The sequence below is a fragment of the Carassius gibelio genome, chromosome B15 (genome assembly GCF_023724105.1).
Source record: "Carassius gibelio isolate Cgi1373 ecotype wild population from Czech Republic chromosome B15, carGib1.2-hapl.c, whole genome shotgun sequence".
Taxonomy (NCBI): Eukaryota; Metazoa; Chordata; class Actinopteri; order Cypriniformes; family Cyprinidae; genus Carassius; species Carassius gibelio.
Window position 1 is genome coordinate 13,173,390 of NC_068410.1, and position 18,052 is coordinate 13,191,441.

General features: G+C 36.3%; 1 protein-coding gene across 6 annotated transcripts in view; it reads right to left on the minus strand.

Annotated features, from left to right (window-relative positions):
• The window catches only part of mark4b (MAP/microtubule affinity-regulating kinase 4b), a 42,312-nt gene extending 26,973 nt beyond the window's left edge, over positions 1-15,339 (minus strand). For 3 of the 6 annotated variants that reach the window (XM_052575602.1, XM_052575597.1, XM_052575599.1), the window contains exons 1-3: positions 14,425-15,338; positions 4,412-4,609; positions 3,985-4,038 (exon numbers count right to left, since the gene is read on the minus strand). In XM_052575602.1, the coding sequence (XP_052431562.1) occupies positions 3,985-4,038; positions 4,412-4,609; positions 14,425-14,475 (303 nt within the window). In that variant the 5' untranslated portion in view covers positions 14,476-15,338. Of the gene's footprint in view, positions 1-3,984; positions 4,039-4,411; positions 4,610-14,424 lie in introns of all 6 variants that reach the window. The other 3 variants (XM_052575596.1, XM_052575600.1, XM_052575601.1) reach the window with 2 other exon arrangements.
• Between the last annotated feature and the right edge of the window lie 2,713 nt (positions 15,340-18,052).

Here is an 18,052-nt window from a genome sequence, read left to right on the forward strand (position 1 = left end):
ACACCATTTAGTTTTAGTCACATTTTAGTCATCTGAAATGTTTTAGTCTTAGTCTAGTTTTAGTCGACTAAATATCATAAGAGTTTTAGTCTTAGTCTAGTCTTAAGTCTTTTAGTCTTAGTCTAGTTTTTTTTTTTAGTAGAACAAAGTCAACTTAGTTGACTTGACTAAATGTTTCCATCAGTCTGTTATGGAATGGTATTTATAAAATAAACATAAGGCCTGCTCTCAATGAAAAATATACATGCTCTCTGAAAAAGATATGCATTCGTCCTGAATGATATGCAATGCATATGACATTCTTTCAAGATGAAGTACAGTATTATTGAAATAGACAACCACATATATTATATTTGTATTGTTTGTTCATTCAATTTTTTATTTGTGCTATTTACACAAAGTTTACATTTTTTTTAAGTTTGTTTTTGTTCATTTAAAATAGCACTGCATAGTCTTCACTGTAAAATAAAATACACAATCAAACCAAAATGTATTCAGACACCTTCAACGTTTCTTACAATATCAGTTTATTTGCCTGTAGTTTAGAAATTGGTAATAAAATATGACAATAACTCAGGATTAAACTGTGTCAGAACAACAAATTCATCTTGATAATGTCGGATGCAATGCTTAATTTGGTTCAGTCTGTGGTGTGAAAAGGTTGCATTAGCAATTAAAGAAAGAAACACTTAAGCAAAACATGGTCAGGTCCCTATTATTTTTTAGTCACTAGTAAAACAATATAATCTATTCTATCTGATTTTTGGATTGACTTTGGATAAATTCTTGTTAAAACTACAAAGTAATTAAATCAAGAGCAGTGAGTGATTTACTTTCATTTTCATACATTAAAGACACTGACAGCAGAGCTAGTAAATTAGGCGCGGTCACTTTAAGAGACAAATGCATCCATTATAAAGATACGCATCCGATTTCTTTCCAACTCTTTACTTTCACTGAAGACATAACTACAGACTTTTTCGAACACACTTTCCAAGACGGGTATTTCGACATATTTAGTATGTATTTGTTGTCGGTACAAAAGCAAGAAGACTTTGAGACGCGTCTCTGCTTGCTCCCTGAACACCAGAACACCGCGCTGCTGAATTGAGCTCTTTCACTTTTCGCTCTTTTTCTTATGTTTATTTAAAATGCGATTTGTATTTGTTCGTTCAGGTGCAGGAGGACGCAAATGTCCTGAAGGAGATCTCGGTTCAGTGTTGCGCGTAACCATCTGCTCAGTTCAGCGTTCCCGCAGCGCGGGGCTGAAGCCAACTTGATGCGTTGAATGCTCGGAGCACGTTATAAAACGTATTCTTAAAATACACATTTCTGTTTTAATAAATGCTCATATTAAAACATAGCATTACACATAAGTAGGTACAAAAATAATCAGTGATACATTTACGACCCCATAAAAATTTGGGTCCAAATGGCATTTCAAAAGGTCGCAGTGTAGTTCCCTGTGTAAACAACTTAACTGTTATGAAAACGTCCTCGAAACTGTGTGAATTTCTGCAAACTCATCTTTGTTCTCTTTTCTGTGTAACTGCTGCTGCGTTTGTTTAGCTGTTGCGCTTGCATTTGCCGCGACTTTTTAAAATGGCTCGGCTGCTTCTGCATAGATCAACCTACCCTCAAAGATTCGCTCTGATTGGATCTCTTCTCCATTCGTCCCTCCCATATATTTTCGTCTAATTTTTATTCGTTGACTAAAGTGTCAGTTATATTTCGTCACGTTTTTCGTCATCATATCTGACTTTTTATTTAGTTTTTATTTAGTTTTCGTCCGTGAAAAAGGTTAGTTGACGAATATTTTTCGTCATAGTCTTCGTCAACGAAATTAACACTGCACCCAACCCCCTCTACCCTTTTTCACCCACGGTCCAACTCCATCGCACTGCCTGAAGGGTTTTTTTTTTTCATTAAAGTAGCACCAGACATGGCAAATTCCATGTCTTTCCCAACCCTTCTGAAATCCAGCTGCTGGGAAAGTTCATGGCCAGCTGATTGGGCTCTGCCCCACTCCATCTCTGAACAGGATTAAACAGAGTTTGGAGAAGAAGAAGAGAAAGAGGCTGCTGGCAGATCTCCAGAAACAAAACTTCCTGATCGTCTCCAGTAAGCATGAGACTGCAAGTACAGAGCAGGCCTGTAACCACAACAAGGCAGTTTTTTTAGATTTGGTCCCTATTAACTATATGATTCCTTCCTTAGAGCTTGTCTGTCATCACTTTGTGTTATAAGTTTGTGACGAAATGAATTAATGAATTCTTAAGATTATGAATTTGATTTTGCTATTTTTTATGAATAAATTAATGGTTTTATTCAACAAGGACACAATAAATTGATAAAAAAAGTGACAGTACAGACATTTATAAGGTTTGATGTGCAAATAAATGCAATTCTTTTGAACTTCTATCTATCATAGAATCCTGTAAAAAAATATGTTTCAAGGTTTACAGAAAAATATTATATTAACACAACACAAGCATTGGTGTTAATACGTAATGCTTCATATAAGATACTTCATCCACATCTGTCATTGTTAATGATGGGAATTTGTAGGCCAGATGAAAAATGCAGGCGACAGTTAGGCTAAACAAAGCTTGGGAATGATACTATTTGCATGTGAGTGAGGGAGAGACCAAAGTAAGAGAAAGAGGTACAAAAATATTGCACTGGGAAAGGTCACCTGGTGTGTTTTAATAATACTGACAGGAGAGGCCTGCATTTCTACTGCCGCGTTTAATACACCCCTGCAGAGACCACAAGCACCTTCAGCCTCACCAACACAATATACCACACTCCACAAAGCATCTGACCCATCATTTGCATTTGGTTTCGACCACATGACATCACTCACATCAGACCCTGATAAACTAATCAACAAATATAACTCTTTCTATAAGTGTACCATTACATATCTAACTAAAACCTGCTGTTACATACTTATTTAGCTTCATGATGCATTTAACTTGGATATCCTGGAAGAACTTTTAGAGCTATAAAAAATAATCTTTAGCTATGAAATGCTGTGTTAGCAATAACCAAACCTCTGAATGAAGCAGCACACCATACGTCTCACATTAGAGGTGTGATTATAACACAGACACTCAGTCATCTTACCGTATGTACAACAGCTGGGAATATTTAGCACTTCATAAATGCTTTTTTTTTTTACTTTGCACCTAAGATGAATAAGATTCAATTCATGCAATATACCTCAGGCAACACTAAACATGAAAACAAATAAGAAATGAGGTTATAAGCAGGTGTTTCCAATCATACTTTTTTTTTCTATGGTTTTTCAACATTTTAGCTTGGTAAGTGCACTTTAAAAGAACAAACTGATGTGGCTAAAACGCTTATCATTAGCGCTATCTCTCTCTCTCTCTCTCTATATATATACACTGAAAAAAAGTTACATTTCATGGACAAATATACAAAAATAGTGTAGTATTTACTTGTATGCTATTACATTATCTCAAGATAACAAACAAGCTAAAAATTAAAAGTGCAAAGTATGAAAACGTGCCTATAATGCAACAACAACAACAACGTCATAGTTTCCGCATTTTCAACAGCTTTCTCTTATTCAAATTGCTTATCTAATCTTTCCTGCCCTTTTCTAGGGAATTTTTATATTTAGCCGAGAACGAAACCAAGGACAAAAACTGCTCACTGTTTTATTTACCAGATTTCACACAGATAAAGTACTCAGACAGCTCCAGATATATTACAACAGCATCAGACCACAGTCCATCTAAACGCACAATAGTGGCAAATCAAAACCATTGGGTCAAAGTTCACATTTTCACTGACTGCTGCTTAACAGTGTCTAATCAAATACTATTTGACCAAAACAAGCTCCTCAATATGACCTTATGTCTCGGGCACTGAGTTCAGATAGACATTAGCATGCAAAGACATAATTAGGATCACAAGCTTATAAGAATGAAGCGGTTATGACCTAGTTCCTACCTTCTGTAAGCTCGTAGGGTTGAGTTGGGTTTTGTCTATGATTTTTATTGCAACCTGAAAAGACACAAAGGTAAAAAATCATCAAAAAGTAGCTGACACATTGACTTGACATCTAAATTGCATATAAAAGAAGCAATCACCTGGAAAATTATGCTAACTGTGCACACCTCAGTAGGTTGATGACATAATTGCTTTCGGTCAAAGTGTGAAAAAGCTGGATGAGCATATGTAGAAATTTGTGTATGTTTTTTATATGTCATCTGACTCAAAAACTATGTCACAGGAGAGTGCCATTATGTACGAATCCATTCTGTGACTGAGAACTTGACTGAAAAGGTTTACCTAAGTGGCAATTAGAACAGCCTTGTCAATCTATAATTATTACATTTTCTAACATAATATATAGTCATCTCTTTGTACATCTTACCTCCCTGCCGGTCAATATATGGCGTGCCAGCTTCACTTTGGCGAAATTGCCCTTGCCGATGGTCTTGAGCAGCCGGTAGTTGCCGATGTGAGGCTGTTCGTCCGAGCAGGAGGCGATGGAATTCCGGCAACGGGCTCCGAGTGAGCGACTCGACCATCCTGAACCCTTCTCTGAACGACTGGCTGAGAGGGAGGCATGCTGTGGGTTGACGCAATAAAATGCTTTGTTAGTACATAATTAAATCAAAACGTGACCAGGATTGACACATTCAGAAATAGTGTAGAATATTCAGCACATGAATTCATAATCTTGCAAAATTCAATTCAGGTACATAGTGATTAGTGATTAATTAAAAGGTAAGCTCTCCAAAAAAATGAATATTTTGTCAATATTTAGTCACCCTCATGTTGTTCCCAAATTGCGTGACTCACTTTTAATGGAATATATAAAAGATATTGGTTGCACTTTATTTTACAGTACATGTACTTACATGTGTTTATTGTTTAATTACAGTGTATTTATCGAAGAAAGTCCTGGTAATACAAGGTAACTACATGGGGTAGGGGTACGGTTAGGTTTAGGGGTAGGTTCAGGGTTAGTACCTAGTTATTACATAGTTATTGTAATTACTATAATAAGTACATAGTATGTACATGGGGAACAGGACTGTAAAATAAAGTGCTACCAAAATATTTTGAATATATAAAAGACTATTTTTGTTCATACAACAAAAGTCAATGGGGGGCACTTCAACATTATTCATTGTAAGGTTGAAAAATGACTTTCATCGTAAGAACGAACGAAAATAAATTAAAAAAAATATTTTGGGAGTGTTTGTGTGTGTTCCACAAAAGAAAATGTTACTCAGGTTTGGAATGAGGGTGAGTAATGAGGGTGAGTAATGATTTTGGTACATTCAAGTAACAGTGCTGTTTCAGTTAGCAAATACAACTAAGAATCATTTCCATTCATTACAATAAAGCTGAAATAAAATAAACCTAATATAATATTCGATTTCTCTAATTAGATAAGATTAGATTTCTTTGTGATTTCTTCAAGGAAATCTAATCTCCGCTTCGCTATACATTGCTGACATGTTTCATGTCTGGCTGTTCCAAGATCTTAAATCTTAAATCTAATCTATCCAGGAATGCATTGCGACACTAAACGCCACTCACACATTGGCGAGACATGACGTATATGTGGCATTCTCAGTTGGATGCTAACTGCATCACTCTGTGTGAATACTGAACCCCATATAATCGTCAAGCAAATGCAAAATGGGTCTTAATACAACAACAAAAAATGGTGATTCATTGCTTGTAAATGTTATATCTATAAGGATACATTATATACAGTATATCAATGTGAGGATCTTTATTTTCTATATTGACATGATGACTCACTAATTTTAAATGACAGAGGATGGGAGCATATTTCTTCACACCAATAAACCCAATTTAATTTCTCCACATCCCCACACCCACGATATTTCCAAAAGTTTTGACCATTTCCTGCTGACATAGACCTCATCGCCTGTCACCCACCCATCTTCCTCCACTGACGCCCACTGCCACACCCTGTCCAAACCACAAACAGTAATTGTTCCACTGCTGTTCTCTGTCTGATTGCCCTTGCAATTTATATGAGAAAGGTGGGGGCTGGGGCATGGGGGTTTCTCAGCGAAAGCCACTGAAATAGATAGTATAGATGGCGGAAGAAAGCTCCAGGACATAATGACCACAAAACACTAAAAGATGATGCATTAATCTTCATATTCAGTTTACTTCCAATAAGCACATGCACTTTAAAAGTTGAATTTCAGATTGAATAAAGCAATTTATGTTTTTAATGCCATATAAATATATTACTACAAGCACAAATTCTAGAATGAGACAACAGACTCCCTATCTGGGTGGTGTCCTGCTCAGGGTAGGATAGAAGCACGTGTGAAGGGGGTAGAGATGGGTCAGGGTCAGTCCATCCAGCCACACATCCTGCTATTGCATCTTATGAGTTACTCCCAAATCCATTTACAGGGATATATGTCCTGTCCTGTCCTGTGAAGCTTTGCATTTGGCACTGCTGCTGCACCAGTTTCCTCTGTGCCGATTTCTTTCACAGCGTTTCCTTGAAATGAATGCACGACAATGTGCTCGGGTCGTTCACAATATCACCATGCTACACTGTGCTGATGTGAGATAAAAGCGTGGGAAACAGGTGTACGCCCAAACCAGGTGTGAAGAGCCCTGCCAAAACTTAAACTTGTATGGTTTCCTGTCTTGAATAGATGTTGTGCCATCTCCTTGTAACGGTTCTATGGTGTGGCTTCCAAAAGTAAATGCAGCAAAGCTACAAGCTTCTTAAACAGGTTCCGTGTTAAATTATTTATTAGGATTATGATCACTCATATGGAAATAAAACCAACAATATATTGACTCCTAAAGCTACTTTGCGTAATGTATATTCCACAATGTACTTCTCAGCCACAATAATAATAGGTTGCATGCAAAAACAAAAATAAAGTGATTAGTGTAGTCTAATTCACAACAATGATTCTTCTGTAGCGGTTCTTTTCAGTGGATGAAAACCATACAAAAGCCAGGTTTCCATCCAAAGTTTCAAATCTGACTTAGGCGCAAAATTGGAATATCGCACAAAACTCACATAATCCAACGAATCAAAGTGAACCAAATCGTCACTTCCTGATAAACTGGCACTACACATCACTAAGAAAATTAGGAGAAGCTGTACAGTGAATATAATAACTGTCCTTTATAATAAATTACTTGCACCTTAGAATAAGCAGACGAAACACAATTAATTGAGGTTATTGCTTTCGGAGGTGGATTTTGTTGTTTGGGAACGCAGTCATTTAAAAGTTCTGGGAGCCAATTATACCGAAATACTCCGATTACAGACTTTGCTCGTGCATTTCCAAATGACCACATAACAACATTTTAGATGCTGTGGAATGAGATCTGGTTTGTCAGGATTTACCGTCCCATAGCGCAAAGTCACATTACTTTTTTGATGCGCTTGGAGGAATTTATTCGCAAAATGCATTTCCATCTCCTATTATTCACATGAACCTTTTTTATGCACAAGTCAAATACCGCCTCAAACGAGCGTAAAAACTATTTTACGAATTAAGCCATTTTTATTCAAAATTCTGCATTTCCATCCCTCGATTCTGATGCGATACTTTAAAATGTGCATAAATGCAGGATGATGGAAACCCAGCTAATGTGACTAGTGTAGCCCGATTTCCAAAACGAATAATTTCCATTAACCAGATCTTTTAAACAAACAGTTCAAAAAGACTGTTTGAATAACATTGCCCTGAATGACTTAAAGCATGCAAAAATGAATATTTTATCTGAATTATCTCCAATTGAATCAGAATCAAATCAAAGGGTTTTTGCATCAGAATCAATTATAGAATCATTATATTGAATCTGTAAATCTTTATCAATAATAACCTGCACTTGCAATTAACTGTGATTAAAGGTGCAGTAGGAGATCTAGGAAAATTGACAAACCTTCAGATTTAGACAATAATACATGACCATAGTTAAGATTCAAACTTCTTTTTTACGTTAAGAATTGGATAAAAATTAAGAGAAGCACTATAAGATTAATCTTTACATTGTTTTACACAAGATATGTTACTACCTCTTTAACAGGGATTCCATAAATTAGAACCAAAAGTTCACACTTTTAAGAGGAAATCTCTCACATTCGATAATATTAAGCACGAGACCAGACACGTTAGAGAAACTATTTATGGTACTGTGATGACAGCCGTGGGAGTGGAGTGAGGCCGGTGGAGTTTAATGATAATGAGCTCCACCTCAGCCACTCATCGTTCGCTGCTCTTTCATGCTGCTCGACCTCCTCAACACAGAGATCTCCCTCAGCAGCTAGGGCTCTTCTGACAGCATGTTCCTCCTTCATCTTGGGTTTCGACACCAATGTAACACAGTTCATAGAATGGGAAGGGGGAGGCGGGAACCGGTGAAGTAAAAGTAAGTAAAGTGGACGACTGCCACACAAAACACAAATAAAGTCCAGGTTTGGTCCTCTCTCGTCTTCCACTGTTGTTGCTAAAATGAATTTACAATATGCTTGTGATGCACTTTTATTTTTTTCTCTAAGTTTATTTTATTTATTACTTATTAAGCATTATTTTATTGTTTTAAAAAAAATCTAAATGTAAAAAATTTAAATTTCCAAATCTCAAATTTCTCAATTTCTCAGAATGTTTCAATATGTATTTACAAAATGTGTAAATATGAGAAATATTTTTTAAAAACTTGCTGTTGAATTTTGTAATTTTGAAAGTTCAATAAAAATAAAAAAAATCGTGGAAAATGCTAACTTTAGCCTGATTGCACTGAAAGTGAAAGTCCCAGCCTCCCTGCAAATCGCTGTCCAAAGCCACGCCCCCTGAACACACGAACGCTCACAGATCAGATGATCAGTGAAAACATTACTACAATACATCATGTGTTATTCACCAGTTAGAAAAAAACTTTATAGTACAGCTAGTAAAAGTACTGCAATACCAGGGAGGAAGATCAGGTTTTTGATGTTTGTCGGCATTTTTGGTGCCAAATTTAAAGCGTACTTGATCACTCTTATGATGTCTCCTGTCTGCGCGAACAGGGTGTCGCAGAGATATGCAAATACACATGTTGACAGGAAAGTCAATAAAACGCTTAGAACGAGCGATTTGATTGGAAGAGACTTTCAACCAGCATAATGAAAAATGTTTCTGAAGACAATCACCTATTGCACCTTAAATTATTCAGCATATCGGAATATCAGTAATTTAATGTGATTTGACATTTTAAACTGAATTTGACATACATTTTTACTTTGATAATCCATATACAAAGTGAGATAATCGAATCAAGAGCTTGCAAATCAGAATCAAAATGAATCTGGAAATGTGTATGAATACCCAGACCCCACAAATAACTGTGATTAATTATTCATACCATGTAATTCATCCAATAACATTTTCAAATGAAATGACAGCCCTACTTTGACAGATTCATTTAAACATGAATAATTCACACAGTTATTGTGAGAGTGTGAGAAATGAACATGAAATCTTCCTCTGTTAAACAGATGACCCAAATCTAAGTCACTGATGTAATATTGGCTCATGCCTTGCGACTGAAATGCCATTACTGTACCTCTCTGCTACTTTTTACCCTTTAGTACCGGTCTCTGTCATGAGCAAAGCCATCTGAATAACTAATGGTGCAGCAGTCACAGACAGGCAGCGATCCTCATGACTACAGAGCAAAAGTCTCACCTTGGCATCAGATGAGAGTGCCAAACAAAACACCCCAGCTGAGGCCCATCTGCTAACCGTACTGCACAACCCCCCTCCCCACCAACTAGTAACATAACCCCCTCATGCGCACACACATTAGCCAAATCCACAGGGAGACAACATCAATATCAGTTGTCAAGAGCAACAATCGGTGTGGCAACGAAACAGGGGGTGGTGCTGCTTCCACAATGACAAGAACTCAAACATGCTGATTGTGCGATAATTGCTCATGGTCTAAACACACCCTTTTGATTAAAAAACATGCTCAGAGTTAAAGGTTAGACTAGATAAACATGTTTACTTGTAGTGACCAGTCAAACTGAAAGATAATTTCCTTGTACTGAACAACAAAATGTGTGAATTTACGCTGACTCATAGACAGCACCTAACATCACTGATGTTGCCACAATAACATCACCACAACAATCTAGTACCGCTCCAAAGAAGGCATGCTATAGGTTTTCTCCTTATAAAAGACAGCCTTTCGACTTCACTGCTTTCCTCCCATACAACAGACACAATAACCTCTTTTATTCAGAACATGAGTGACTAGGCCTAGGTTTCACTAGTTCCTCAGAAACAAGCCACCAGGCTTGTGGTTCCCCTGTCTATCTGACCTCCACATTGGATCAGCTTTCCTGCTTTACTGAGGAACAATAAAAAACAATCCTCTTAGTGAATTTCTTTTGGCTGAAAGTGGAGGCATAATGTCCAGTCACAACTATCGTTAAGACTGAGGGCGATACTGTGTTTCTCTTGAAGGAAATTATTTTAAAAACACTATTTGTTGCTGTTGTGCCTTTAGACTTGTAAGGGTGTGAAACAAGACACGGTTCTCACATGCAAGCTGCAAATTTGATATTGAGTGCAATAGTATTGCCACGTCTTCAATAGAAACTTGTTTGCAAATTAGGTATTAAATTGTGACAGGTTAAGAAAACATTCAAAATGTTACAATCAGACTAAAACAATACGTCCTTGTTGAAAACTCCTGCCGCTCTCTCTAAATGTTGGGATCCTTCAGAAGGAAATGCAGAGCTGTAGGTGCTACACACAGCCAAGAACAGCAGACTTCTTATTCATCTTAAGGTGCAAATGTCGGGCAAAAAAAGGCAAGGCAAAACGTGCAAAAAAAAGAAAAGGTGCAGGCAAAGCACTAATAATTTAATAACATTAATGAATAAACATTAATATTGTACATTCTAAAGCTTTGATGCTAATTCACTTTTAGCATTTTAAACAACTGATTTTAGTTTTTATAGTATTTTTTTAATGCACTGAAGTCTATTCCCTTTATTAGCTCATTTGAATAAACTGGACCTTCTTATTACAAGCTCTTACAAATTGAAGAATAATTCTATACATCCTTTTCCCTCATTAAGTCACTTTAGAGGGTCAAATTTCTAAACACATATATTATGCTATTTATATTGTAAATGAGATGTAAAAACATTTAAAATATCAGCAATGAAGAAGTCAAATGCGTGGACACTTACAGACTAACTTTACCAATCAATTTCCTCTTTTAATGTTTCAACACTTCAGCATACGCAAAATGCCCACAGTAGGCAACACATACATATTTATCAGTCCACATCAGAGATTTTTAGCTGATTTAGACATCATTCAAGTGTCTGCTCTGCTGTAAGTTTTGCATGCTTCAATATATAATTAAAAATCAAACAGAAGTGCCAGTTTATGGAGTCTAGATCAAGTCAAAGAGGATGATGTAATTCTAACCTCTTTTTTCCATCCTTACCATTTTTCTCAGTAAAGCTGTTACAATATGATGCTTATTAAGATGGCTGCCATTTAGACCAAATTCAACCTTGTATGTTCGCAAATTTGTTTACATATATATATTTTACGATGTACTGGATGTTCCAGGCTTTTTTCTCCAGTTGACCCAGCCCTTAAACTAGCCTTGAGCAGCTTCAGAAAACATGATGTTTCTCTGGCCTACATGAAATCTGTGGATTCACTTGCAGGCTCTTTTTTTTGTTTTCTTTTTTTCATCATCGTTCCACACTTATTCCATGGCTAGACAGAGAGTTTACATAATTTCCCAGATTGGTAGATGCATTTTCTATTATGTTTGTTTTGTGTTCTATCTCATCAGCTCTCGCCGTGTCTCTGTGTGTCAAATGCGTGTTGCTGTGTCTGTGCTTGCAGACATGCTGGATAGCTTAAGCACAAACTATGCAGACTTTTCATCCTCTTCTTTCATTCACATAGCCAACCACTCCTTTTTCTTTACATATTCTTCTTTATTTTTCAATCTATGACATTCACCACTAAGTCGCTGAGTTTAGGAATCCTTTTGTGGGTCAATAGTTTTTTCATAACGCATAATCCAATTTCCGATTACAGTAGCAATAAACACAGGCAGTCAACTTTCTCCCAAACAAATGATGGCATATGATGTAACAATGTGGAAAGCAGATGTCTTTTACATCTACCTATGATCTATTCAAGAAAAAACAAGTAAACTGACAACTGACATTCCACTTAATAAAGAGTTTTGGCAACCGTGAGTACACCGACCGCAAGTTATGTGACAGTTTTAAGTGGAAACAGAGACAGCACTTCTGAACTGTTAATTACATAATGTGTGAAACCCATATTTGCAACAGTCTACTAAAAACAATTTTGCTTCAATCTTGCCTCCTTTTCTAAAATATTCAGCTTCATATCTTGCATGTCTTTGAGAACAAAACCAATTTTCATTCATGGCCCTTTGCAGTGAAAAGTTTGGTCATTTCTGTCTTAAAGGGACAACAGAACCAAAAAAAAAGAAAATTCTGCCATCACTAACTCACTTCCAAAACTATTTGCCTTTCTATCTACACATGTAACACAATAACATGAATAAGGAAAAGTACTATACAGTCATTTTAACTAATAATATGTAGGGATGCACGATATTGGATTTTGGCCGATATTCGATATGCCGATATTTTCAAAATCATTTTGGCCGATGCCGATATCGATATATATACATATATATATTTAAACTTTAATTTTACTGAAGAGAAATCCATGTATCTCTTCTGTACTGATTCTACCATAAATATATGGTATACCGATGATGGTCATTTTAAGCTTTTATCGGCCGATACCGATGTTGTGCCGATATTATCGTGCATCCCTAATAATATGGCTTGTATGGCGAGACATACAAATTGCAAAATGCAATAGATTGAAAGCCCAATATCAATTTTATTAACTGTGTGTGCAAAATAAGGCCAAGCCTTAGCCGTGATACCTTGAGAACCAAACATGTTTTTGTATTAAAAATATTCCAACAAGCTGTTTACTGGCATCTGTTTACTTACACGTGTACACCATTAACAATGGCAACTTTTATGTTTTCAATTAAGATACAACAAAACGGATGCATAAATATGCCACTGAATACTACAAAAATGCAATAAGAGTAACTGCAGTTTGGCATTCACACAATGATGTAACCAGATATCTCAAACTGGGGGAGGTCAACAGTAAAAAGTCATTAAATGCCTATAATGATCAACCACTAATCTGAATGTTGATGCTTATGAATATGAATACAATATGAATACAAGGCATAGCTTGGTCGTCAAAAACATAATTCACAAACTGAATTCAAATACTAAGCATGAAGAGAAGCGGGTTAACTTCACATCACGTAGGCCTGAGGTTTACAAAGACCACAGATGACTGCAAACCAATCATCCACAAATAAGATGGTATAGATAGTCTTTAAAAGAGTTTCTTACTCCATGAGCTAACAACAAAGACAGCCATAGAAATATACTCTCAATAGTCGTTTGTGACAGTGTTTTCAGGGAGGTGCCGGATGCTGTTCATTTTAAAATTCATGTTCTAGTCAATGTAACCTTTTAGTTTGTGAATTAATTGAGAAATATTTTTTGATAGCAGTCCCAAACGCTACTGACAATTTCAGATCTATAAAACTACAGCCCCACTTCTGGCTCATGGCAGTGATTCTGACTGAGACATTAATGAATCGTTCTTTAGACTCGATACTTTTCAAAGAATCGCAGAATCGATTCGACTGACTCTTTGAAAAATTCGACTGAATTTTTTTTTTTTTTTTTGAGTTATGTCCGATTCATAGTGAACTGATAAATGACTCAACTGATAAGCGCTTTGGGATTGAATCAATTAATTGACAAGCAATGGCCAATAGATACTTTAATAGCTAACAAAAGAAATGTTACAAATGGAAATACTACATACTTTGAGTATGTCTGACTGCAGTTTTATCAACACTTACAAAACAGAGTCGGTTTTAAAACAATTTTTTTACTAAAGTGTGTCTATATATATATATATATAGCCAATACAAAATCACAGGCCTATTAAGTTTTTTATGAGCAGAATAGAGGTTGCAACAGGAACAAGTAAAAGGATCATACTAATAAGAAAATAATTAAATAATTAAAAAAAAATAATAAACAGAAATAAGTGACATAGAAACTGTAAATATAGAAAATGTCATATATAATCCAGGATTAATGGCGACGTAAAAGAGTCGCTGAATCTGTTATTTTGAATCATTCCTTTGAAACGAAGCGTTACGAATGAACCGATTCGCGAGTCTCACTTCGCATCAGCTGCTCATCTAGCGGAATAAAATGACGTAAGAGCGCTTTTCACTTACGTGGTCTGCATTCCTGTCGTTCCCCGGCTGCAGCGCGGCGCGTGAGGACATGGTCTCCGGAGCTTTAGCCTTCAGCAGCCCTGGGTTTATTTCAGCGATCCGTGGACAGTCGCTAATTGAATCAGCACGGAGAAACAGTCAGCAGCCGAGCCAGTATCGCGAGGCTATCGCTGCCCTCTCAGACCACCAGTACAGCGTTTCCCCTAAACAATCCTCATTTTCGGTTAAGTTTGCTGGATGGTTCGCGCAATACTGGTGGGATACGAACAAAGGTTAAAAAAGGCTATATGATGCTCATGTCTGTGGGAGTTTGGCTAGCCGGAACAATAGATCATTTTGTCCTTAGCTAGACGAAAACGTCTCGTTCAATTGTCCTCATACCATGTCCATTTACAGCGTCTGGTTTGCAGAAATGTATGTTGTATCCTCAGCGATCAGCATTAGGCGATTGTATATCACGAGACAGACAGAAAGAAAACAAAAGCAGAAAAGAAGAGGAAGAAAAAAAGAGCTACCGCAGCATCAAACAGAGGAAAACATACTCCTTTTCCAGTGAGTCTAGGGTTGTCCAGAGAAAACAAACCACTCCCACGGACGCAGTGTCCCCTTCAAAGTGTCATATGTGTGCATTTCCAGGAAAACAATAAATTAATAAATAAACAACAGCGGGTACGATACGAAATCCAAACTATTACGCGTATCTCGAGCGCACTCCCGTCCCGACAAAGACCAGTGAACGGTATCCTTTTCGGGGAGGCAGGGTAACGTTATGGGAATGCTCCCAAAGATAAAAACTGTACAGTGGATGTAAAACGTTCATCCCCAGCAGCGAGTGACACTGGCATCAAGGAAGGACGTCAGAAGAAAGAATAGGCTGGGCAGGGCTGCGGGGACGCGCACACACACACCCTTCCCCATGGTCCTAAACACACTGACTCTTCATTCATTCATGTAGCGAGACCCATCGCCAGACAAGCAGGGATGATATAATAAATGTCTCCCACTCCTCCAGCTGGTCACTGTACGCTAGTACAACCTGGTGCTTGGAAAATGCATCTGCATAATATCATTTGCCTATGAAAGGTGACATATGTGACCCAGGATCACAAAACCAGTCATAAAGATATTTATTTATTTATTTATTGATAATTATACATCATCTGAAAGTTATAAACAAATTTCAATCTTTTCAAGAGATTCAAGATTTTGTCAGGTACAAGTTATATGACAAACAACAAGCAGTGAAATGTAGGTCTGGCATACTCTTTTTAGACTGTGCAAAAAGTAAAAGAAAATGAAATACAAATAATGAAATATACGGAAAAAATAATAAGAAAATGAAATACAAATAATGAAATTTACACAATATATTAAACTACTGCAGCGCAAATGAGGATGAGTTGCATAGCTAGGTTATCTAAAAAAAGTGCAGTTTGCATAGAAATATTGGGTAACCCTACACTACCAGAGTCTCTAAAGTGCAGTGTGCTATATGTCCATCTCTCCTCCAGAGTGAGGAGTGGTGTTCTGGAGATAAGCTCAGCTGAGCTTTACGAAATTACGATCCTGCGCTGAGCTGTTTCCATACCGCGATGAGATGCAGTGAGTCAATATACTTTCTATAGCCCCGATATAGACTTATTATATTATTATATTATATTAAATATTGACAAAATTGCCTTTAAAGGTCCCCTTCTTCGTGATTCCATGTTTTAAACTTTAGTTAGTGTGTAATGTTGTTGTTAGAGTATAAATAATATCTGTAAAATTCTAAAGCTCAAAGTTCAATGCCAAGTGAGATATTTGATTTAACATAATTCGCCTACAAAAAACGACCGTTTGGACTACATCCCTCTAGTTCCTGCAGGAATGACGTCACTAAAACAGTTTTTTTGACTAACCACCGCCCACATGAATTCACAAACGGGCGTGGCCTTGTTGCGCTCCGACGGAGAAGAAGGAAGAGCTGTTTGTGTTTGTCGCCATGACGTTGAAACGCTGTTATTTTCATCTCTGAGTCCAATCATCTTTGTTTGGGCTTCACAGGAACGCTGCACTTTGAGATTAATGGTTACAATTTATGTTTAACTCGGTTCCCGAAAATTATAATGCACATGTAAAACTATGTGCAGTACATTTTGCTGAGGACAGCTTGCTGAGGACAACTTCCTCAATTTCAATCAGTTTAATGCTGGATTTGCACAAAGATTATTCTTGAAAGACGGAGCAGTTCTCTCTTTGTCTGGAGAAGGCGTTGTTTATGGACCACAACCGGTAAGTGTATTTTATTATTTAAGTTGGTGCGTTTAACAGTTTCTGTAACTTATTACACAAAGGGCAATGCTGTTTAGCTTTGTTAACTAGATGTTAGGGCTGTGCAAAAAAACGAATGCGGTTTTCATGCGCATCTCGTCTGTAAAAACGCTCCTGTGACTATAAATACATCTCCAGCACGTTCGTTCTAGTCCAATCACGTTACCAGGATGGCAGCCTGCTCTCAGCTGCTGTCGAATCACAACACAGGTACCGCTGGCCCAATCAGAACCCGTTACGTATTTCTGAAGGCGAGGCTTCATAGAACAAGGAAGACATCAGCCCGTTTTTGAGACAGTGAAAACAGCAGTATACAGATAGGTGAATTGTGTGAAAAATACTGTGTTTTTTTACACGTGAAACATGAACACATGTTATATTGCTTATTGTAAACACAATCAAAGCTTCAAAAAAGCGCGTAAAACGGGACCTTTAAAGTTGTCCAAATGTAGTTCTTAGCAATGCATCTTACTAATCAAAAATGAAGTTTTGATTTATTTATGGTAGGAAATATTTAACAAAATATTTCCTGGAGCATGATCTTTACTTAATATCCTAATGGCATAAAATAATTTTATCCAAAGTGACTTACAGTGCAGGTAACAGTTTTCACCTAACAAATATTATTAATAATATAAAATATAACCATTTGAATGTTTGGGCCAGTTAGACTTGTTTTGAAAGAAATTAATAATTTTATTTAGCATGGTTATATTAAATTGCTTAAAAAGTGACATTTTAATGTTACAAAAGATTTATATGTCAAATAAATGCTGTTCTTTTTAATATTCTTTTTAACATTAATAATAAGAAATATTTTTGAACAGCAAATCAGCATATCTGAAGGATCATGTGACACTAAAGACTGGAACAATGCCTGCTGAAAATTCAGCTAAGTCATTTTAGAAATAAATTACATTTTAAAATATATTAAAATATAAAACAAATTATTTTATTTTAGATAATATGTTTATAATATTTCTACATTCATGTTTGGCTCAGTGGTTTTATGGTACTATTTTTTTATTTTTTGTAAAGCTATTACATTTTAATCCTAATCATTATGAAACATTTGCTGAATTAGAATTGATTTATGAAATATGCAGTTATTTAATATAAAATAAATATATTTTCAATATAGGCTAATATTTAAATAATTTGATTAATGGTTAAAAAATGTTGCTTTATGAAATAAATTTTGGGGTCCTTGCTTTGCATTAAAATATGGATAACTGAACATCATCAGACAAATAATACAATATAATAGTTTTGATGCATTTATTACAACAACATTAAAAAACTATGTAACTAATGT